The following is a 25,195-nucleotide window of genomic DNA, read 5'->3' as shown; positions in this document are numbered from 1 at the left end:
CAGATGAAAGCTTTTGAAGAGCTTACGGAAAAATCTTAACTGTAAATTCATTAAAATAATGGGAAATGAGACAATAGCATTATTTACAAAACACTATAGAGTTACAGTACACTGCTGGAACTCAGCCAAGTGAGAACCCTTCCTGAGTGTTGCTGAGGCTTCTGAGAACTCAGTTTCTTGTAAGGATTAATACAAATGGCTTCACATCCACTCTGCCTCCAGGAAGACATCAGGAACATGCTGGTTCCATCAGTGGAAACAACAGCAAAACTTTCCTGGAAAGTCTAGAGAGCACTCTCACGTGGGTGAAGAGCAGATGGGAATGTGGTGATTTTTCAGTTATTTCCATGCAAAATTATTTGTTGGAGGAATTAATCTCACTGAGAGTGACTGACAAAACCATTACTCTGGAACCTTTTGTTGACTGTGTGGGATCATGTCTTTATAAATACATCGAGAGGGTTTTCCCTAAATATAACCTTTAAAAAAATTAAGAAATAGAATGACCAGGAGAGCAAGACTGGGAGAGAAATCAGGCTAGAAGAAACCAGGAAAGGGAGCTAACTTCAAGGAAAGAAAGTCTTAATCATCTTCCTGTAACTCATACATTCAACCCACACTGCTGCTGAACAAGGTGTTTTTATTTAGTAACAGGTAACCTGCAGGTTAGGCACATGGAGATGAAGTATATGATCTCCTGCAGGGCATCACAGGCTGGGTTTTTATAACTGTTGTATTTGTGTAGCTATTTTCATCCAGAACTCTATGCCCACAGAAAATGAAGTACTTGAAGTGAAACACAAGTACTACATTTTGAGCTGATGTGACAACAGGTTAAGGTCACCCTGCCAGACAAAATTAACTAGGCACAAAAGCTTTCTCCTTTACTTTTCACCAATACAGCTGCAATCCTGGTGCTGGTGAAGTGACAAGGATTGCTGGGGATTTCAATACATCAGGAATGTACCTTAGAGTCTAACATGTATATAAACATTCTTCTGTTGGTCTACCTAGAACAAAAGGATGGATCCCCCCTCCACCAAGCCATCTCCATAGGAGGATGTGCTTCTACTCCATCTCCATGCAGTTAGGTTGATTTAAACCACTGAGGGTGGTTTAAGCTAACACAGAGAGAAGATAAAAGGGACTGGAAACAATCACATAGTACATTAGCATGGGATGGTGAAGTGTTAAATTTTCCCAGCTCTATCCATAACAACTTCTTTATCTATACTTATCTTGATCTAAGAATAATTCTGAAGACAATTCTTTTCTTGTATGACAACTAGACAAAGTACTGAAGAAAATTAGATACTGTCACGAAGTAGCTAGTAAATAAACACTTTCATTTGTACAGGAGTAAGAAACAGAATTATACCTCCTTTTTGCTCTCCTTGTTTTGTTCAACTTCAATGTCAATAGGGTTATTTCCATTTGCTTCTTCCATTTCATCCTCACTGGAAGACAAAAGCAGACAGTACTGTATTAGTTTGTGAGGCTCTCTTTTTCTATAAACAGCATTCTAAAACAAAAGCATGAATGCCACAGCAAGCCCAAAAGCCTTTCCTAGTTTTCTTCCCAGGATGTGGGGTTTTTGGGGAGTTGGTGTTGATTTTATTTGGTATCAGTTCAAGTCAATAAATTCTTAATTCTGAGGATAGTGCATACAGGGACACTTCTCAGCAGTGTACTTAGGCAAAATAAATCTACGCAAATGAAGGCAAGAGACATGAAATTAATTCCACAAGTTATCTTTGAAAGAACATGGGACACCAAGCATTTTTACTTTAGGCAAACTGAGACAGAAAGAAAGACTTAAAAATACAGCAAGTAGCTAAAACACAGATTCCATACAATTCCTTAATATTTAGCAAAACAGAGATGCAGAAGATGAACTCCCTCAAGAACAAGCATAAAAAATGCTTGGTTTTTCTTTTCTTTTTTTTTTTTCAGTGACAGCCTCACATTTTATTCTCCCCGGAAAAGAAAAAGATGTTATCAGTTACAGAGTAATAATAGGCATGAAATTGAGGCCATATTGAAAGCAACCTTGGCACCCCTGTCCAGTCTGCTTTAGGTGGAATTTTAATCAGACATCAAATCAAATGTGTTTTCATGATTTAGAATTTTTCTACTGTACACAACCAAAGTAAATTGCATTGTCCATTTGAAATGATGCCCAGAAACAGAAGAAATAAGCTGATGTAATCAAAGCATCTTTATTAATCAAAAAAAAAAAGCCTATTTTGTCATATCAAACTTCACAGTCTGTGCTGAGGAGCATCAGCTGGTGCAGATATGTCCCAGCTCCAGGGCAGGGCAGGGCTGTGCTCGCAGGGAGCAGCAGGCACAGCACGTGCTGCTGAGCTTGGCTGTGGCATCAGCTCTCACCTGGACACGTCCCTGCTGCAGCCACATCCCAAGGGGGAATGGGCTGCCATCCTTCTCCACAAGAGCAGGCACTTGTACAAACCACTCCTGCTCTCCCAAGCCACCTGGCTCAGCAGCTGATTCACAATTTAGTTTGGGTAATGATGATTCCAGGGAATCCACTCCCAAGCAGCCCCTCCCAGAGCCGCACACACAAAGTCCATCACATTTGTATGGGAACAGGTGCTGAATACTTGGTCCCAAATGCACTGAGAGCTGTGTTAGTGGCAATCTGAGGGGGTTGGGGAATTTCCCTGCCTAGCCACAAAAGGGATATAGAGGTATTGGAGTGAGGTACCTCAGACTGCCTCTTCTCCTAACCCCATCTCTAAAATAACTTCCTGTGTTCTCAGCTAGGTTCAGATTTCAGCCTTTTCACAAGTCTTTGCTGTGCTGATAGTTTGTTCTTGTATTCTAGCAAGTCCCCTAGCCATGAGCTGAATTGAAGCCCACCTCCTCATTTCTGCAGACACAGAATTTGCCATAACCAAAGAACACTTTTGAAGTTCTGCCAACACCAAATGGCACAGTGCAACCTGAAAATCCAGGCACCCTAAACTCACCCAGAGTGGATCCCACACCCTGCATGGCTGCACTGACAAATCCTTTGAGGGTGCAGGGGTTTGACTATTTTACATAATGGAGGGGAAGAACAGAAATCAAACATCAAGCTAAGCTTGGTGCTTAGCTTCCTGCAGATGTAAACCAAGTTAAGCATTCCCAATCCAGCTGCCTTCCTCAAAGGTTACAAAATTACAGCACATGGCAGCCCATACAGTTCTTTCCCATTCACCAGATGGCCTGAGGTGCTACTTTTCCTAGCAAACAGCCATAGGTACCGAGAGGTATATTTCTAAATTCCAGTAATTTCATTTGTGAGCACAGAACAAAAAGAGAGATGAGTATCAAAAGACCTTAAACTGCAAGACAAACACATACTCCATACAAAAAATCCCCCCCAATCAATAACTTAGTGAGAAAGCTGAAAAACTAAACAAACAAAAAGCCCCAACAACCAGGATGGGGAGCAGAAAAATAGACAGTCTGTGCAGAGAAGAGAAAATAATGGAAAAAGAGACTCAGGTCAAAGAAAGCCAACCAAATACTGGACAAGTTGGCTGTCAGTATTCTCCTGGCCATGCCTGCTAAGCAAGTATTGCTGACCTAAAGGAGAGATGGGAGAGGTTGAGTGAGTCATTGGTGCAGCACAGCTCAACCCTAGAAACACATTTCTTCCCCCTTCCCAAACAAGAGTTGCTCACATGCAGTGGAGCCAGCAAACAGCCAGCTGGGAAATGCAACTCCTCTGAGGGGAAAGGTGTTTGCAGAATTTTGCCCCATTATGTCAGAAGTCTTCCAAAGGCAGGCACACTTCAAGTCTGGTTTGCAAATACATTCACTGCATTTTAGAGCAGGTTGAGAAGGTACCTGCATCAAGAAGCTGGAGTTGCTGCTGTTCAGAGTGGTTGTTTTTGCCACAGTCACCTGAAACCTCTGCATTTCTGAGGCTCTTTCAGCTCCAGAACTAGGTGAAGTCACCAAGTGACAGTAACTGTACAGATACTTACACTGCTGACCTACCTTCAAGGGCTTGCCTGGGTATCCAGGAGAGTGAGCTTGCAGAAAAGGCATGACTCAAGCTCATTTGCTAAATTTCAGTGTCTAATGACCTCCTGAACACCACCAGCCTCACCCAAAAGCCAAAGCACCCAGCACCACTCCCTGGAACAGCTCAGCCAGAGAGCTCATCCTAAGCTCCCCTGTGCTACCCTCTTCTCAGTCACTCAAAATCAGAGCCTTAACTTCATCCTTCTCAGGAAACAGAGCTTGGCCTGGCAGTCTTTTCTTGGTCAGTTTTCTAAGATGCAGGAGAGGAAGGGTCTGTGTGTGTACAGGCACAGGCTCAGAGGGCTCCTGCACTGGAGCCTGTTTCCTGTAGCAGGTGCACGTTCTCACTCTGCTGAGCATCACGTGGAGGAAATAAAGGCAGATTTCAGCTCTTTCATTAATTCCTTTTACTGTCCTGCTTATCAGCTTATCAGCTTTTCTGGTTCTGCTGACAACAGTGCCAATCAGATTGTAAACAGATTTAATCTCAATTTCCCAACCCTCAAGCAGTATCACAGAAAAAGTTCTAGAATGGTGGGACTGTAACCAGTGCACTGGAGGGCAATCAGGAATTGCAGTGTCAGAAAGGGAACACAGCTTACTGCCAAGTGCCTTCTGGCTTTAAGCAAAGCAAAACATAGCAGGGAAGAGGGGTGGAGAAAGGTGTGGTACCAGGAAACATTTTGGGGAAAATCCTGTATCTGGTTTCTTGCAAGCTAGCAGGAATTTCTGGGACAGACTAAAGAAATCAGTGTGTGCAATACATACATGACCTTTCTGCTTGCAAACCTACCTTTCCTCACGTTCCCTTTTCTGCTTACGAGCATGACGGTCCATCACACTGGTTTTAGTCCTTGTCTTCTTCCAGGAGTAGTAAAATTTCACCAGGCTGGCTATTGATTTGTCAGGAAGCTGTAAATTAAACATGCATTCTTTTATATGTTTGTATGTAAAGTATCCCCAGAAGTTCACATACAATTGGTCTGTTTTTCCAAGGAACATCTGACCTCTTGATATTGGATTCTCTCAAAGGCTCAAGCAAGGCAGTTCTGCAGCCTTTCCAAAAATGATCTATGGGGAACATTTCAGGTTAGTGCCTACTGTTTAGGATATCAAGGTCTCCAAAGAGTATCTCAGCAAGCTTCCACTCTCCAGTCAAGCAACTGGTTCCCTCCAGAACAGGAGAACACAGCAAGAGCAAATCTGAAATGAGGCCTCAGAAGTGAGGTAACAGTTTTAAAGCCAGAACAGACCTAAAACAGACAGTTTTAAAGCCAACACAGACACATGTAAACAATCACAGAAACTGCTGAATTGCAAACATCTCAAGCATATCTTTGATGTTTGGTTAAATAGGTTTATTCACACCACTCACATGACAAAGTCTATTCAAACGTCTCAACAAAGGATATTTTCAAAAGGTGAAATGCTACTGTATGGTGAACTGAGAGCACAGGAAAATGGAAATTTTTTTTTGTCCTCTTACACAAATGCCATTACCTTGTAACTAAGAATGAAAAGTCTGCCTCCAAAAAGCACAGAACTACATTAAGACAAATTCTCTACTTTTGAGGCACTTTACAGGGATGCTCTTACACAGGACTTTTGAAAGGTGAAAGTCCAGTCTTTTCTGATGAATAAAACATGTTTTACTTAAGTATCTGATTCAGTTTGAAGGGCAGAGCAGGTGAGGAGGGAAACAAAACTCTGAGCAAGAGCCAGATCTCTTTCACTCAAACACTGCAGTTTAAGACTTCACCTGAGACAAGCCTGGTTCTCAAACTGCAGACTGACTTTAGGTTCTAATAACAGATCACACCAGCACTCCCACTCTGGCTCACAGCTGCACACAGGCAGAAATCCACCTGGCAAAGCACAGGTGCTAAGTCAATACTGTGTTGCCAACAGCCATGCAACAGGCTGGTGTTCTGAAATTAAAGAGTTCCACAGAACCAAATCAGGGACAAGGCTGTCCATGACAAACATCCACTTGGCTATAAACCTGTACTAAGAGTGCCAAAATATCAGAACCAGCTCTGATAAATAATGTAAGTTGCCTTTCATTCTCTGGCTTTGGAGATTTCTCCCCTCAGTTCCAATCTGTAGGGGTGCTGATGGGGCAGCATCTATAAACTAACAACTAACATGCTCCTGAGCCATTGATTCCTGTCCCCTGCTAAACACAAAGCTTCATGCCATTTAATTCCTTTCATGCAGAATCACTTTCCTGGGAGTAACAGTAAAAAAATATCATTACCTAGGGAACAGTGCAGGAGCTTGGCATCCCTGCATTGGAATGCACTTCACTCAGGGACAGAGCCATGCTTCTGCACATAAACCAAATTGAGAATTTCTTGCTTTGGCAGTTAACCAACCAACAGGGTGGGCTTTATGTTCCCTTTTCCCCCAGGACATTCCCCTGCCCTATTTTCCCTCCTACAGAAGAACTCAGGATTAAAGCAGCTCCACTCTTCAACAGTTCCACCACCTGACCCAAGGGAATGGGAGACCCTAGGACTCCAAGAACATTTGGAAATGAATGTCAGTGAATGACAAGGAACATGAAGGAAGACATGATGAAAACAAGCCTCTTTCTGCCATCCTTTTGAAAAGGGACCTTCAACCTTGGAAGGCAAGTCACCTTTTGCTTTTCAGCAGGATCAGCAATACAGACCTGTGTCACATGTACTTTAAAGAGGCTCAACACTCTGCAACAGCCTAGGCTCACTTCAAAGGGTCACAGACAGTGGAACTGGGTCCTGCTGGAACACTCAAGAGGCTACTTTACTGAAGGAGAGCAAAGAACAAAGTCTAGTTCCCACCCAGGTGATGAACCACTTGAAGACACTCTCAAGATACAATTAATAAAAATTTTTACAACCCATCCTCTCCCTCTTTCAAAAGAAAACTGCACATTCCCTAGTCCCTCCCTTTCAGGCAGAAATCTATCCCTGAAGTTTTCAATCATACATTTAAAACAGCATCATTACCAACCTAAAGCAAAGGACTGAAGCTTGCAAGGATGTATAAACCTCCATCACAGCATCTGCTGACAGTCCCAAATCACATTAAGCACAGACTTCATCACTCAATAAAATTAATTCCTAAAAATCAGGCTATAAGAAAGGAAATCAACTTTGCACAGAGATGATCTTTACTGCATATGTGTGGGCATGTCTACAGACCATGCCTGATCTCCAGCTGAGACAAACACTACCAGAGCACACAAGGGGGCTGAAAACTGTAATTTCCAACAACAACAAAAAAAAAAAAAAAAATCACAGTCATAGTTTATCCTGAACCAGTAAAGCACTTCAGGAAAACACTTCTACAGGGACTCCGGGAATAATAATGTTTCTTTCTATTCATGGTAGCATTCTCCCTCTCATCCCCTTTGGCCTGCTCTCTCTCAAGAGCATCAGACACACATTCACCACAAACAACACTGAAGACAACAGTCTGTTCTGCTTTCCCACTCCTGCAACACCACTTACCATCTGCTGGATCCTGTGAAAGGTTTTCCCATGGAAACTGAAGGCCTGTTCAAACAAGACCTTGTCTTCCACTGTCCATTCATCTGGGAATGGAGTAAAGTTTGGCAGATCTGCCAAAGACTTCTCAATGTTGTGCTTGTGCCAAAACAGCATCCCGAGAGCCTAGAAATAACACAGACACCAAGGTGACAATTGTAATCAAAAGAAACACTACTGGAAAATGGAAAGGGAGAGCTATGACATTTTTCTCCGGCAACACATTAGACATAATTTCTGAGTGCAAGAAACCTGGAGTCCTAGGCTGTGAAGACCAGACCAAAGTTTATCAAAACCACATAGATCATCATGTAATAAAAGATTAGCAACAGAAAGGTGGGAGAAAAAACTTAAGCAATTACTTCAACTTTACTGATCATGGTATGCACAGATAAGAGCAAAGGCTTGGGAAGTCTACCTAAAAAAGACTGGAGGCAGCTTCTTTCCAGTGCTGGACTCCATTTCCTGGCAATTAGAAAGATGGTTTCTTTGACAGGGGTTTTTTATAATTATTTATGGAGTTCTTTCTGAGGAGGAACAGGAAAAGAGAAGAGAATGAAACAAGAACTGGAAGAAGGAAAGGCAGAGAACATGCATCACCTTGACTTGCTGCTAAGAAGTCCCTAGCCCAAAGGAGGAATAAATCTCACACATTCTGGGGGCTGCTCTTTTGTTCCCTTGTGAGAACAAGGGAACAAAATGAGAGACCAAAATGAGAGACCTCATTTTGCTGTTGCAGTCTCTGCTTCTCAGTTCCAAAGTGCCTGTGCTGTGCTTCACCACCTGCCAACCCTTCCCCTTCTGCTGTCTCTGAGACACTCGTGCACAGCCCCCCTCTCCTAGGGCTCCAGAGCCCCTGTGTGTTATGACACAACACTACCTCTGGCATGCCGGCAAACACTGCAAGTCATTTTGGGAAGGCCTGACTCTGCAGAGCTAAAAACCAGCCTTTCACAATTGCTGTGAAGTGAAAACAACCCCTAACATGCTGAGTAAAACGTAAGAGTAACCCTCTCATCATATGCAAACTCAGCTCAGGTTTCACAGCCATAGTTACCCTTAGCTAGTAGTTTCACCCTGGCTGCCCAGCGTTACAAAATCCCTCCAAAATCGGGGTTTCCCCATTACTTTGCTATGCAAAAAAGTAGTTCCTTTATGGGATCTCACACCCCTGAGATACTGCAGAGAGCATGCATATAAATGTTAGTGTTATCCAAGATCTTGTCCAGATCCTACTGGACTCTCAGTGCCGCCCAGACACCCTCTCCTCCCTTCTGCCACCATGCAGAACAAGTAGTTATTGAAGGACTGAGTTTCCTCTCCCCTGACAACTTCATTCACCTTCAAATATGAGATCTACCCGACACCCCTATGAGGAAACAAGGGATAAACAAGGAGTTAGACATTTTGGGAGGGCAGGGTAGCATTAAATAGCACTGAGGTGTTAGTGAGGACTGAGGGAAGAGCTGCTTATATAAAGCAAGAGGTAAACAAGAAGATTTTCCTTATAGGCTTGTTTAAGAGGAGATCAGTATTCATCTCCCACCTGTGCTGCCCTGGAAGAACTCTGCACTCTTAGACAGGTGAGCACAGGGCCTTCCCAGGCTCCTTTGTCCCAGGGTGTCTGACAAAGGCTGGCAGGGAAGGCCAGGTCACAGCCAGACTTACTGTGGGGCTTCTAGAAGTCTGACACTACTACAGCACAGCACAACAACCCACAGCTGTAGTTCCTGCCCTGCCAGAGCTCACTGGCCTGTGGGGAGCCTGCCCTTTGCCTGGCCAGGCTGCAGGGACTCCCAGCAGCACAGCCCTGAGCCTCCAGCCATGATCCACCAGCAGCAGAGCCAAGAGCAGGGCACTGAGCCATGGGCAAGGGGAGTGAAAGGACAGGGATGGGAGCTGGGCTGGCACAGATCGGGCAGCTGGACAGGAACCTGCTGGGCAGAGCAGCACCAGCCAGCACACACCCCAGCACCCTGCCAGCAGCTCCCACCCCCTGCAGCACACTGGCACATCTCAGCCTTTAAAGAGATGTTTTGGGCAGTGGGCACAGGTGGAAAAAAGGCAATCTCTGTAGATGACTGTCAGCCAAGCCCCCTGGATAGAGGAGCAAAGCGACTGGCTGTCAGGGAATGCACGTGTGGGACAGGGCTGCCTTGGCCAGCAGAGCCCACAGACAGTGGCCAATTGCTAAAGTGAGCTTTTACTGGCTTCCAGGGAGTCTGTATCAGCTTGTCCAGTTACTCAGCCAACAGCAACGCTGATGATACCTGCTGAAGGCAGGATTTCCCTTGGTGACACAAATAATCATCCTGATTTGAAAGCCTTGACACTTGTCCCTGTAGTACAAAATGAATGTGCGCCTTCCAGAGCAACAAAACCTAGATCCTCTCCAGTTATTTCCTGAAAATGCCTAGCACAGCTCTCTAGGAAATCCCAAAGGACATGGCAAACATGTTTAACTCCAGAGTATTATGTGAGAGTGCTACAGAAGGAATGAGAAAATTTTTAGGAGCAGGGACACTTTCACAAGCTGCTCAGTCACTTTACGCTCTGATGTGGCAAGTCATGCAACTTCTGTACACAGAGGGGGAGAGAAAAATGGAGAAAAAGACTCAAAGGAATGAGTGGGAGGTCTGTATTTTCAACATTAAAATTAATGCAAATCTCTGTTAGCTAAATTTAAGTTTTTCAAACCACAAGAATTCGGTGGGTTTTTTTTTTTTTAATCACAAGCTTCATTTTCATCAGTCTTCTGTATCAGTCTTTCCTTTCCAAACAACACTCTCCATTAAAATAATGAAACCCATTTTTACTATTCCAAGACCATCTCTCTTGGCAAATGTTATCCACAATAACCAATACTAGGGTATACCAATATCAGCTGAAGGGAGTTACCATATTTATTTTCATTTTAAGTTCACAGCCTTTTGATGTCTTCACGTTCACTTGATTGCTGTTTTCTGCTCTCAGAAACTACAATTATCAAGCTTGATGATTCCTGGTTTTGCCAGAAATTTTGCTGGCTATCTCAACTTCAGTGTTCTTGTTCAGCAAGAAGTATTTCTGAGCATGAATATCAGCCACTGAAAGTCTGACTCAAGGATGACAGCAGAATCATTTACATAGAAGCCCTTTCCCATCCCAAGTATTTGTTTCTATGCTCACAGCCTCCGCCTGAACAATTTCATAAACTTTCAGGTTTTTGTACTTGTAGAGACAGTATGTGATTTGCCAATACACTGAGTTGTGAGATTCCCTGCCTTCCCTTTCCGAGCAAGCATGAGTGCATGAGGAAACTCCACAGAATTCAGAAAAGTTTCCCAGGCACAAATCTACTCATCTCCCCAGCAAGTTTTGAAATCATTGTCAGTTAACACAGGAAAGATTAGTACACAATCCTAGACCACAGGGAACAAAGGAGAGGTCTGCTCCTCACACCAGGATTTCCAGCCCTAGGTTACAGGTCATGGCTAAGGCAGTGGCCACTGGCAAAGTCATCCCCTGTTTACTTCACTGACACGCAAGGTGCTCATCTGTGAAATGCAAAATGATTTGCAGCACAGTTTTAAGGTAAATAACTGTGGGTATCAGTTTGCCTCAGAAAAGCACATGATGGTTCAATAGCTCATTAATAACTGGCAAGACATCCATGAAGCAGAGACAGAGCAGTCAGCTGGAAACTGCAGTGCAATCAGGCAGCTGTCCAAAGATAAGCCAATCTTTTTAACATTGTTTAGGGGGTCTGAAAGTGCTCAAGAAGCAGTCACCAGAGGAAGCATAATACTCATGGCCAGACTCCATTAGAAATGATAATGGTTTTGTTTTTCTTCTTTTGACTCTTGATGTAAAACTAGGGGTAAACTCTGTATCCACAGAGTACAGGCTACTGTTAGGGACAGTCAGTTTTGGGAGTAGTAGTAGTAGAGAAGTAGTACAAGTAGTAGAGGAGAAAACAGAAGATACAGAAAGAAAGAAGCACTTCTAGGCAGTTGCTTGAAGTCATGTTTGAATACTTGCTGAACAATATTTTAAAATAAAGTACTCAAAGGGTTATTACCTGCTCCATATTGTATCCATGCTTCTCTTTAGCAATGGCAATATATTCATCCACTGAAAAACAAAGAGAAGGTGTAAGTGCATTTCATATAATGATCTCATCTCCCCTTTTCTTTCCCAATCTAAAACCCAGATCTGCAGCTCTGACTTCAGCCCTCCACAGAGAACTCTCATGAACAGCTACTGTTTCCAACAATTCAGGAACAGAAGAAAATGTAAGAAAAACAAGCCACCAGACAAACTATGTATTCTCCTTAAGCCTAAATGATCCATGATATCCAATCCAGTCCCAGTACTTCTGGAACACAGCCTATAGTATTTCAGAACTTGTTCATCAAAACTGTAGACATGACTGTGTCAGCTGCTTTTTGGGGTGAGTGTTCATTTTGTGGTGGGTTTTTTATTGGTTGGTTGGTGGTGATTTTTTTAATAGACCCAAATTAGTTGTTTTCTTAAGGAAAAACATCCCCAGACACAATCCATACCTTCCAATACGGCCTGAATCCTAGTGTTGCACAACCACTGCAGATATCTTGGTAAATTTTTCATTTCTTAACTCTCAGCAATTTTTATCTCAGACCAAACCCCACACTCTTGTATCATTATGCCCCATGAGCTTTTATTCTTTACAATGTGAATGTGCACTGGGAAGTTATATTGTGTTTAGATGGGACTAAACCAATGGCTTCACTCAGAGTGACTGAGCCCACATTATGTCCAACAGCACCTATTTGAGAGGAATGGATCAAAGTTAGTAGCAGTGGTGGTGTTGTGAAGTCTGTGCCCTTGTGTCTGATCATTATTAATCACATTGTAATGATAGTAACACCCTTGAAAATAAAAACTTCATCTAAAAGATGAGACTCCTGCTTCACCTAGAGGAGTGGAAGATGCCAGAAGCATCCTGGTTGCCTGTACAGTCCCCAACAAGATGCTAGTAGTACCCTCACCTAAAACTGATACACACAGCCAAAGTTTTCATCCTTATACAAAAATTAGACTTCACAATGAGTCATATAGCAATGAACTCAAAAATCATTCCCCCTTCTTTTTCTACAGATACCCAGGGAAGGATGAAAGCAAGTTACAGTGCTGAGCACCAGACTCACGGAGAGCATACACAGCAAGGAAATGGTTCTGTGCACTCTGCAGCTAAGGAAGCCACATTTCCCACAGTCTGGACCTCAAATGTGCTTCTTGCCTATTTTCTATCTTTATGAACACTTTTATAGAAGAACATAGTATTCTTTAAAGCTTTTCCATCAAGCTGGGACAGTCCTCAACTATTCCTTCAGCTTATTAAGTAAGCTATAAGCTCAAAAGGTACTGGGAAAACAGAAAGGATAAATCAGAAAACACACAGCAGGAGAGCAGCAGCCTCTTATTTTCAACTTGTCATTAATAATAAGAATTTAGATCTAGGTACTTAAAATAGACATCCCATGTTTAGACTAGCCAATATGACATGGGATAGAAATCACAGACCTTCACATGAAAAGTACAAAAACTTTGCATTACTTTTTACAAAAATATGTTGGAAAAGAGGGACTTGTTACGTGCCCTACAAAAGTCCATGAGAATATTAATACAGCCACATGTTGTGCCAGGAGAAGAGCATGCTATAAACACAGGCACTGCTCCACATTAGCAAGGACATTCCATGAGGTTCTTGTCCTTCCAGGCTCCCACCTGCACACCATGGCAACTCCCTACAGGAGTTGCTGACAAACCTGTACATTGCTCCATGTTTTAGATCCACTCAGTAAATGTTTTTTTTATTAGCCTGTTGGAAAAAGGTCTAGCCACAACCATTCATTTGCATTACTACAACACAAACACATCTGTTTCTCTAAGTCAACAAATTATTTCTAAGAACCACGTTGAACTGGGATGAAAATCATCCATTCTTGCAAACAACCTTTTCTTGCACAAGGGAAACATAATAAAATAGTTGCAAAGGCAGTGGAGGTGCTTGGGACAATGACCAACTTCCTAGGCTGAATCTGCTGCATTGTCTAATAGAACATCCTGAGGGCTACCAATGCCCAGTACAAACCCTGAAAATCAGCTTCACCACAGAAAAAAAAAAAACCAACTTGCAAAACCACATCACAAGCAGAGAACATGATCCAGAAGAGACATACAGGGTAAACAGGGACAGAGAAGGGAATTGCCTCATATACACACCATCCCTTCCCTCCACGTGCCCAGTGGGGCAGGGAACCTCAGCAGGATGGGGGACAGAACAGCAACTTCAGGTGCCTCCAGAGTTACAAAACCACATCAAGAGCAAAGGCTGCCAGGAAACCCTACATGCAGCATTTCCCTGTAGTTCAGCTAAATGCTCTCTGCTTCCTTAAAAAGTAAGTATTGCACATGCAGTGTTATATATTTTGTTTAAGGAGGACATGAAGGAAGGAGGAGGGAAAGGAGCTGAATTCTCTCAAGTCCAAGGCTGAATTAAGCTCCTGAATGCTAAGTACTACTGCATTAACTACCCTGCTTTCACTGTGCAAAGATCTACAGCTCCTCATTTGACTTCAGCATCTGATCCTTTAATACATACAGAGAAGAGATGAGGTCAGTTCTCCTTTCCAGCATATTATCCTTCTTATGCCTGATGTTAAGTAACGAAAACACACTTGCTCCCCAAAAAATCATTACAGCCTTTTCTCTCCTAACTAAGCAACAATATTAGCAAGGTCCCCACATATCAATATAATTTCCCTTCCAACAAGGCAATACACCACTGAGTCAAACAGTAGATTGTGAGTGACTAGACAATATGAAAGTAAGCTTTCAGGAAAAGATGCTTTTACAGTCATGGTAGGCTCTGTAACACCACAGTATTATATCTCATTGTTACAGTGGAGAAAGAGAAAAGAAGAATAAGAAAAAGGCAATAAGGCAGTAAACTGACCGTGAGCACACAGCAGTAGTACTGCTAAACACTAAAAGAGCATCTGTGGGCGAAGGACAGACAAGGAGTACACCACCACGCTGTCATCTTGGCTTGTTTCCTGCCTGCTTACTGCCCCTCCTGCTCGTCATTTCTTGGCTAATTGTGAGCTCACTCGCTCTGATGCTGGCACCAGAGGAATGACAGTCCCTTGAGCAATCCTTCCGATCGCTCTTTCTTTACCTTCCCCCTCCATATGAAGTAGGCAAGGAAGAGCACGGCACCAGCTGAGTCACAGGATCCCTTTAGTCTCCCATACCAGTAAAGCCTGGAATTGCCACAAGCTCAATGCTTCACATGCCACACCAGATAAAGAAGTGTCCTGTTCCATCCCTGCCTTCCCTCTGCACCTCCAGTAAGCACAGGGCAGCGGGCAAGTGGAATTGTGCTCGCTGTGTTTCAGTGGCATTCATTCAGTCACGCTCGGTGTGTAACCCAGCAATCTGATTAGACATCACAGGAGCCTGGGGCAGAGCCCTGCTTACACCACAGAGACAGCTTGCCAGCACAGCTCTGAGCTGCTTTCCAGAAGAGAACAAGCAAGAGCAGCAGAGCAATCCCAGCCCATTTCCCCCAGCATAAAATACACCACCAAGCACTCTTCTTACCAGCATAACTTTTTCCTGAACAGGGCAGGTAAGAGCATCCTCACCTCCCATCCAACTCATTTCCTTACACCAGAAAGATATTTCAACACAGACCAGGCCAAAAACACAATGAAACTTGAATAGAGACAGTTGTGTGACAGGAGATGCATTGCTCCTCTGAATGCTCTTGTTGCTACTAGAAACCAGATGGGGGGACGGACAGAGAAGAGAACCATAAAATGTATTTCTTCACCTACTTGGCTACATTTCTTCTCTTATGTGCATTTTAGCTGTGTTGGGGTGAGCAGGATCCCTCTGTCCACCCCACACCCAAAATGGAGTGAGCATTGGCCCAAAGAGCCCCTTCCTACAGCCAGTCATGCTCAGGAAAGCAGGAGTAGCACAAAAGGCAGGGACGCAAAGGGAACAGAGCCTCACATACACACTGTCACCAGCAAAGAGGGGCACAGAGTGCTCAGATGCTAAAAGACATCTCCCAGATAAGAGGTAACTGAAGGACCCTGGGTGTAGCACTAAGACAGCCAAAGAGGTAAGGGAAATGGAAGGGAGTGGCAAAGGAAGCACAGAAAGATGTTTCCTGCCCTCTAGAGAGGGGAGTTTGACCAAAATGGTGCCCTTAACTCCCTGAATTGTTTTCTTGCTCCCAGCCAGCTTTGTCAAAAAGATTTGCCTTTTGCTAACTCACCTCCCTGCAAAAATTCCTCACCAGAGGCAAAAGAAAGAGGAACCTCTTGGCTGACACAGGGAAGGAGGAAAAAGAGCAAACAACTGCATTGCTGATTTTCAGTCCAATATCCTGGAACAGTGAATTGAGACGTTTCAGGAGGGTGGGAGAACTGTGAAAAGAGAAATGCCTGAAAAGAATGACTCCCCTTATCACCATTTGATCACATTTCAATCTCTGAGTGAGTCCTTCTGGAGAATTTCTCCCCCCACCCAAACTGCTTGTCAATGACCCCACAAGAATCACATTGTGTTCAGCAGAGGCAATGACTCCAAGGCAGGTTTGCAGCACGAGTGAGTGTGCTAAAGCCTATAGAAAGCAACAGGAATGCAGAGGTAGAGCTGTTGCTGCAACCTCAGTTCACCCCTATTACTAGGGTACTGCAGGAGCTCTGCACACTTTGCATATTACGTGATGCAATACCCTGGCAGAAGAGGGTGAAATGAGGACAAAAGCAGCATCCTTTGCAGCCTCAGTAATGTGCTTCACAGGGTTTGATCAATGCTGGAACCTGCAAGGAATTCTGGATGTTGCCATACATCTTTCCCTCCCCTCCATCTCCCCTGAGAATAGGGGAAAAAATGAAATAAAAGAAAAAAAAAAAGAGATAGTCAAGACCCAAAATAAATCTATACTATATAAAGAAAATAAGAACATGTACACACGTGAAACTTTTCCAAATTCCAAAACACAATTATGACGGTACGCAAACAACGGAGCAGTTTTCGCCTCGCCGATGAACGCGAGCAGCTGCATTGCCCCGGCAATGGCACCCGTGGAACGCTCCTGCCACCTCGTGGTCCCAGCTCGGCACAGAACGCTGCCAAAAGCACAGCAGCCTGCTCCACCTGCTCCCTTAAGTTAGCTGCAACTGGAAACGGGGGAGGCAGGCGAAAATCCCGAACAAAATCACTTAAATGAAACTAAACTCCACCTGATCTCAGAGGTCGTTCTAACCTTAATTATTCTGAGCTTCTATTCAAAAGGTTCTTATGCCTCGGAAAAGCTACTTTCTCTTCTTGGTAAGATGTGATGTAACAGGCAGGAGAAGAGAGGGAGACAGAGCACAGAGGTGTTTTGTGTCCTGTGCTGACCCACCTGGGCAGGCACACAGCCTCCTTTAACACCTTTTCTAGGAACAGAGAGTGCTAGTTACACAGACACAAAGGCTACTTAAAAACCTCTTCACACAACTGAAGGCACAAGAGGATTTGGGCTTCAACTCCACTGCATCTGCAGCAGATGAAGATAAAGTCTGGATGCAACTGCAAGGCAAAGGAAAGGTTACCCCTTACCTGGAGAAGCTTACTTGGATAGGCCCAAGAGAAAATATGCTGGAGCAGGACATGGTGACTTGAGTCATGGGACTCCACAGAATCTATCAACCACCCACCCCCTGTTGCTCAGATTTTACTTCTGTACCAAGGGTCACAGGGTACCAGTGCATTAGAAGTCTCCTAGGGCCGTAGGACCAGACTAAGCAGTCCCATCTTCCATCCACCTCCTTCCACTTGTGAGCACAGGCCTGGAATCCCAGGGACCCACACTGGCACACTGTGCCACCCAAAAGCTCTTTCCCAGCACATCAGTTTCCTCCCCAAGCATGCAGTTAAAGGCATACAAGCACTGAGTGGTGGCTGGCAGTATGGAGATGCTCTGACCTCCCAGGAGGAGCAGTCCTGGACTGTCCTGTCACCAGCCCTACCCACACAGGCTGCCCCTTTGTCCTGTGCCAGCTCTGCAGCCACTCAAGGCACTGACCACCACCAAAGCTGAAAGCTACTCATAGAAGTTTTATATGGCTGTGTAGCATATAAAAATCTCTTTTATTGGGAGGTTGCACAAGCCTGAGAAATGATGAGCCCTCCTAGTTTCAGCAAGGAACGAGACTGACTCAAGCCAAAAGTGAGACTCATTCCTTGCCCCAGCACAGTACAGCGGCAGGGATAATCAGGCAGGTAGGAACAGGTCGACATAAACTTGCACTGGTGAGGAAAAATCTGTTCACAGAACCACACCTGGAGCATAGAAACTGCAGCCTGAAATAAAGGAATAAATAAAGGAATAAAATAGAGTGCCCCACTGCTGGGAGATTTATCACTTTAAACCCTAATACCTACCGAGATTTTCCTTTGTCACACAAAGGCAATCAGTCCCCAAGCAGTGCTCACTAATAAATAAAAAGAAACACTGTATTTCCTATCTCCTTTTTTATTATTTTTAATACTGCTCTTTGCATGGCCTGCACCTAAAGACAAGTTCAAAGCTGAAACCTCAATGATGTTTAAGACACCACTCATCTGCCTTTAGATTTTGCTACACCAGCTAGAAAGCTGTACTACAGACACTATGAACTGACTAATTAGCATCATTTTTGTGGCCTGCCAAAACTATTTAAACTCTTTACCAAGGAAGGCCTTTTGTTAGTACACACGTAACTTTTAAAGCCTTTACCAATGGATGTTCCTTCCTGAAGCTGCACCCTCTGCTGACACCATCACACCATGAAAAGTCTCTAAAGACAGCATGCACACAGGGCAGTGTGTTAATGAGGATTGCCAGAAGGAAAGCCAGATGGGTGATGCTCTCTGCTGCTGCTCTCTCCTTCAGAAGGGCCACGTGGATCCCACGGTAAGGACATGCACAGAGGATCCTCTGGGGAAAAAGACTGCTTCTTACACATCCATCACATTCAACCTACAGCCAGAACTTTGCTCTGCTATAGCAAATGAGTTAGCTTTAGCATAGTCTGCCATAGCAAATGACTTAGCTTTAGCATAGTTTGTCATAGCAAATCAACACCACTTTACTGGAGGGATGACACAGGTTTAAATATCTACAGAGCCCTGGGTACCATGAACCCAGATGTTGCCAGATGTGCTACAGAAAAGGATGAGAGAGATCTGACAGGGCAGTAACAAAGAGGAAATATTGTCTTTGGGACCTAGCACAGAACAGGAAGAGCCAAATGAGATAACCATGGGACCTAAACTGTGACCATACAAAACCTGAACATGGCTATCATTTAGCACTGCAAGCCTGATCCTAAATCAGACACAGACACTGGACTGTATTAAATGTAATTATCAGAGCAATTGGTATTGGGTTTAAAGCCCATGTGAAAAACAGAACACATGAGCTTCTGGCAGGGAGCAAACATTCATTCCCATGTATGAGAAGTCACAGACAGGATAAATGCATACAGAAAACACTGAAACAACAAAGTGAGTTTATGGCAGAATAGCTCTTTGCATTATTCAGTACAGTGCTCTCAATTCAGTCTGAGAAGCTCTAAAGCCAGATTTATTCTGCTGTCAAACTTTGGCTTGAGTTCACTCCACTGGGAGGTCACAGCTAGGATTATACACTTCAACTACAGGCAGCAACACACCCAAGCAACTCAAGTAGCAACTTGAGAATTATCAATACAGTTGTGGCAAGAGGTAGATTATTAAATAAAAAATAATCATTGTTCAGTGCAGGGGATTCTAACGTGGGTTAGAAGTAACTCCTTTGCACAGATTTTTGCATAGAAATTATCATGTTCACTCCTTGAGAATGCCTGATCCAGTGAATGCTTTCCAAAAGCCATATTTGCTAATTTGAAAACAAACAAACACCCCAACAAACACCACACCAGTCTGACACACACTAATGACACAATCAGTATGGGAGGCCACAGAGTCAGGTTACTAGCAATTCCATACAAGGTTTCAGAACCCTGCCTAGGAACATTCTCAGCTCTTCATCCACGTCATGCTTTATACATTGAAATTCCTGGTTTGCAAAACAGTCAGCAGGAATACTATAAAACTTCATTGAGCAACCTGCTGCCAACCAGCTTCAGAAGCCACCAAGGAATATCCAGACTGAAAACACTCTAAAGAGAGTGAAACCTTCCACAAGGTCAATTTTCCAACCTCAAAGAGATTTTGAAAGCTCCTAAAAACGAGAACTGTTATATTCTCTGTTGGAGGAATGCAGACTAATGAAAGCCCTGTATCAGAGCCAGGCTTCCTAAAGAGCATGTGTAACTCCACTTCCCCACAACACAGGGTCTTTGTGCAGCATGAGGGAACATGCACAAGGGGCATGCAGGAGCAGAACAGCCATCAGGTTAAATTACAGCTCATTATTATTGTTACTGATAATAAGGCCTGTGACAAGAAAGGAAGAAGCCACGCTGCCTCCCTTTATATTGGACACAAAAGCAAAAGAAATGATCAATTTGTCCCATGGCTACCTCCTTGAGGGATGCCACTTGGGCAGAAAGGAAGCATCAGGCAAGCCAGCAGTCAGCAAGAGGAAGGAGACAAGTCTGAGTCACACAGTTGCTGCCCTCAGCAGATGTGCATCACCCCAGCACAGACAGGTCAGCCTTTGGGAGACACTAACATTCAGTGCATCCCTTCTTGCATTTATCTACTTCCTATAGGCTTAGAAGCAGAAGAGGTGTAAAGCTGTGTCTGACCTCTCTGAGAAGTCCATGCAGAAAGACAGCAAAGTTCCACAGCCAGACCTTGAATGACATAATCTTTACAGTAGCCTCTAAACCAAAGCAGTAGTGTTATGCTGAGGGATATTAAGGTAATAAAATACTGCCAAATTAAGTTGTTTTAGAAAAAATTGAGTTACAGATTCATGGAGCACATGCTGAAACTTGGATTACATGCAGGCTCTCAGCCCTCAAGGCTGACCCTAAGACACTCTGTGGAAAAGCCTATGATAAATCAATGTTACTAAATAGACCCTGGAATACGAGTGGTGGGTTACCACGGTTTTAGTCAGGAGTTAGAAACCCAGTCCTTACTGAGAAGTTAGTATGTATTTATATTACCACTAATGCTTGCAATGCTAGAAAATTCACTACAACCCTACCACAATTTGAACCTGCACAAGAAGCACATGAACAGGGAAGTAATTTAAGGTAGAGTGCAAAAGTAAGAGTACAGGAAAATTAAGTAGTAGGAGTGGTTCCTAATTAGAGCAAATGATGCCACAGCAAACACATAACGATGAGGGAAGCTCTGGCACATGTCCTGGAGAAAGCCAAGCTGCTTTGCCTCCTGCACTAGCAGGTCTGTAAAGGTCACACTTGGCAGCACATGAACTCATCACAGCAAGCTGTTAGGGCTATGACCTCCTCAAGCATTCCTCCATGAAGACATTTCCCACAAGAGCTCCTCCCTGCCTGTGCACAGCTTCCATCACATACCTATGAACACGCATTCACTGACTAACTTTGCTCTAAGGAAAAAAATTAAAAAAAAAAAAACATAGAAAGTTACCCTCAGTTTTCTGACTCTTTCTAATTTTTGCTCACGGCTACTGTAAGAGACCAGACAAAACAACCCAGTCCTCTGCAATGCCCCAAGCCTGCCATTCCCAGCAGGACTGGGGCACACTCAGCCCGTCCCAGGGCAGGGCCAGGCAGGGTGAAGCAGCTGCAGCTCCTCCTTCTCGTCATACTGGTCCTACAACTCACACAGCGCCCATCAGGCTGGCTAAGGCTGCTCCCAAACGAATTTCAGATCAAGGCTCACTGCCAGCTAACTCTGAACACAGCCATCATCACTCCATTACATCCACGCCATCCTGTCCTCTAAACTTCTCTCAGGAAAAGCTTCCCCGGAGCCCAGCACTGGCTCGATCCCGCAGCAGCAGCAGCAGCATTTCAAACTGGGTCAGCCTGACACGATCAGAGCAGGCCTGGATCACACTGCAGGGAAAAGGAGGCACTAACAGGTGGCAGGAGAGAACAAGGCACATGAAGAAACTGGTGACTGCCTCCCCCTCCCAGCACAGCAGCAACAATTCCTCCAGGAAAACACAGCTACCTTAGATAAGACATCCTTTTCTTGGATAGTCTCCAACATATTCTCTTCTTCAGGCTTTTTTTTTGTTTGTGGGCTTTGGGAAAAAAAAAAACCAAAAACCAAACCAAACAACAAAACAAACCACAACAACATAATCCACTGTACCTTTGTTGCAATCCATCCAAATAAGCATCCTAGTTCTCTCAAACTAAATTGCTTTCCTGACTCCACTACTGTGAAAGGGTTAAACATTCATCTTAATTTAAATATGCATTCAGGATGCAGATACATCAACCTGCAGCAATAATGATGAAAGAACTGCTCTGAGATTTCCACACAGAGCTGCAACAGCAGCTAGCACAGCAGATGACAAACAAAGGGGAAACTGCAGCTAAGTTAGAGGCAACTCAGCCATTTCAGGGATACACTCACAGCCTTTGAATGCTGGTTATCATCTTTTTGCTATTCATAATATGCTACTATAAGCATAAAAAGTTGCCTTAGTTAAAACTAAAAATTGCATTCCTTCACCTTTGTCTTTTGAGCATTTTCTGAAGTGCAGTGACTGCAGCTGCTGGGAAGAGTGGTCATGACATTTATACTATTTCTACTGTATTTCTATTTTATATTATTCATTTTTATTATTTCTACAGCTAAATTCAAGCCGAACCTTAAATTAAACACTAATTCTTTCATTTCTGAATTCATGGAAATGCATTCTTCAGCTACTGTATTTACATCCAAGCTTCACAGCTGCCAGGTTCAGTGCATGATATGAAATTTGGATTAGGGATAAACATAAACCCAATTCTGCTTCTACATTAATCCTTTTTGCTGCCACTGGGACAGACAACAAACTGATATTTCTAGGTAAGGAGCACACACAAACAGCACAAACCTAAGTTTGGATTTTTTTGCCATCTTTACTTGAGCAACAAAAGGTCAGCATGTACCTTCAGGAGACAATCACAGCTCCTGAAGTCTACCCCTTAGAGACCTAGCAGCTCTTTTTTCAGTACTCATACATACTACTACCAAAAAAACAAGGAAATCAACACCTCAATAAGTAAAAGCTTGGACACAAACAAGCAGAAAAATCCCAAAACAGAAGCACAATACACATACATCTTCCTCCACAACCTCCCACAGCCCTCAGCCAACTGCAAAAAAAACCCCAACTATAGCCTCAGCTGAGAGTTCAACAACACTTTTTTCTCTCTGGTTGCACAGCCCAAGCAGCTCCTACTCTCCCATCCCTGGCCAAGGTAGCTGCACTTTCACTGAGCACCAACACAACCTTTTGTGGAGTCACAAACCAGGTCACGACAGAGGACAGATCGGAGAGTGGATTCAAAATAAAACAACAATTTCAACTGTTTCAAGGACCTTGATTAGGGAATGATGGAGAGGAGGGATTTAAGAACAGCTTTTCTGATACAAGACATATCCTCTGCCTCACTGCTGCTGCCTGAGGAAGGGCGCCTGTGTGCTGGGGAGGATGTGGCTCTCAAATATCCCTGAAGCAATATTCCCTTCCATTTTAAATACATCCTGTAAATAGGGGCTTTATTTTCTAAAAGGGAGATTTTAAGATCAGCACTTTCCCCAGTCTACACTCTCCCATTTGTGGTTTTCTGCTCATATTTATTTATTGCACTCTACACCCCATGGAAAATGAGAGATAATGACGATGTGACAGAGTCACATGTTCACAGAACTCACAGGGCAAAATAAGTAAGCCAAGGGGAAAGGCTATGTCCAAACATTAGCTCTTCCTAAAACAGCTATGGCCAGATACACACTGAAAACAGAGACCAGCTACACAAATCATGACCAGACACATGCAGTAAACCGTAGAAGACATTTTCATGTTCTTTATTCTGATAAGTCTTTTTAAATTAGAGAATAGACAAAACAGATTCCCAAAGCTTGCTCAACATTCTCTTTGGAAGAAAAACTAGTTATCCAGAGCCCATTTTATGCAAAGATTAATCCTTGAACTAAAGCTAGAGACAGACTCTGGCCACTTAAACCTGCAACCTGCCTCCAGAAATTCTGACGTTCACCATCACAACAGAGAAATGCTACCAAAATTCACTTGCACCCTAAGAAGGCTACTGACACACTAAGGACCAGGACACACTTAAAAATGTTGCTGGGACATGGGCTTTTCAGATCCTGAATACCAACTTGTAACTTCTTAGGGTGGAGCACCACACACTCCCAAACAGTTACCCAGCCTGTGGCACAGCTAACTAAACCTTGCCCATCCAAACACCACAGGGTTAATATCTTTAGTAACCATAGCAACCAGCACTTCTTCCTCCATCAGAGCCTCAGCTGGCACATTACTGCCTTCCCAGCATCAGGTTTTGCAGCACATTTAGGGACTGCTCCCTTTCCCCCCAGCCACAGGGTGTGGCCAGGCACATTGGGAGGACATCGGAGCACTCAGCTGTTTCACCTAATTCTGGCATTTCTCTGTCCCCGTGTCCCCTGGTGGTTCTATTTCCCCCCCACAGAGGGAAGGGCGATGTGTGAATTCCCCCAAGGTGCATCAAGGCAGGCATAATGTAAAGCAGGGAGCCAGCTGCAGCCTCAAAAGAGGAGATGCCACAGGATAACAGAGGAAGGGACTGGTGAATGCTGAAGTTGGCAATGCCAATCAGCCATCAGGTTAAATGGAAGCAGCACTGCAAGACCAGAAGATCCAGCTGCCATCCATGACCCAGTGTCCCACAGGTATTAGGAACAGTGCTTGCCTGCTCATGACACCCCATAAACTGTAAATCCACTGGAGATATCCACCAAGATATCAGTGAGAAAACAAAACTCCCATCTAGCAGCACATTCATTCTGTCAAGAAGAGAGACAAAAAATTAGTTTCAAAGCAGAGCTTATCACTAGCAAAACAATACATCTTCTTTTCTTGTGTGCACCTCTGAACTGCAGATGCATAAAAGCAATAATCACATCCTAGCCTCTCTCCTGGTTTCCATGCCTCACTCCTGGGCAGCTGCTGCATGCCAACACTTGCTCACTTCTAAACCAACCCAAAGTCATTTATTTGGTTCCACTCACTGGTGTGCTTGGCACAGAGAGAGACACTGCTGTTTTATTAATAGCTTCATGCTGGCCCAGCTCGATCCTGTGCAGGGTTTCCACAGCATCATTACAATGCATTTTTCACTATCTCCCCTCCTCCTTCACCACGTGCCACTCCAAGAGAGCAGATGCCTGTCTTCCACCTAGCTGTTCCTGCTCCTCAATGTCACCTTGCTCAAGGCATCATTCTTCCTGCTGTGTCCTTCCCCACCCTCTGTGACAGAGTCCCAGCACAGCCAGAACAGCTGCCCTCCATGGCACCAAGGCCACAGAGCCTCTTGGGAGTCTCACTTGGACAGCAAGCTCTTTGTGAGAGGTGTGACCCAGCCACAGCACAGGGTATTTGGAGCAGAACT

General features: G+C 43.9%; 1 protein-coding gene across 1 annotated transcript in view; it reads right to left on the bottom strand.

Moving 5' to 3' along the window:
* The window catches only part of RCOR1 (REST corepressor 1), an 81,931-nt gene that overhangs the window by 11,883 nt on the left and 44,853 nt on the right, over positions 1-25,195 (bottom strand). The window contains exons 4-7 of the mRNA XM_054286789.1: positions 11,629-11,681; positions 7,533-7,694; positions 4,832-4,950; positions 1,379-1,457 (exon numbers count right to left, since the gene is read on the bottom strand). Coding sequence (XP_054142764.1) covers positions 1,379-1,457; positions 4,832-4,950; positions 7,533-7,694; positions 11,629-11,681 — 413 coding nt within the window. The remainder of the gene's footprint in view (positions 1-1,378; positions 1,458-4,831; positions 4,951-7,532; positions 7,695-11,628; positions 11,682-25,195) is intronic.

The sequence above is a fragment of the Melozone crissalis genome, unplaced genomic scaffold (genome assembly GCF_028551555.1).
Source record: "Melozone crissalis strain CALT ecotype California unplaced genomic scaffold, PUWL_Pcris_2 ptg000056l_1, whole genome shotgun sequence".
NCBI lineage: Eukaryota > Metazoa > Chordata > Aves > Passeriformes > Passerellidae > Melozone > Melozone crissalis.
This window is presented reverse-complemented; position numbering and strand designations above follow the sequence as displayed.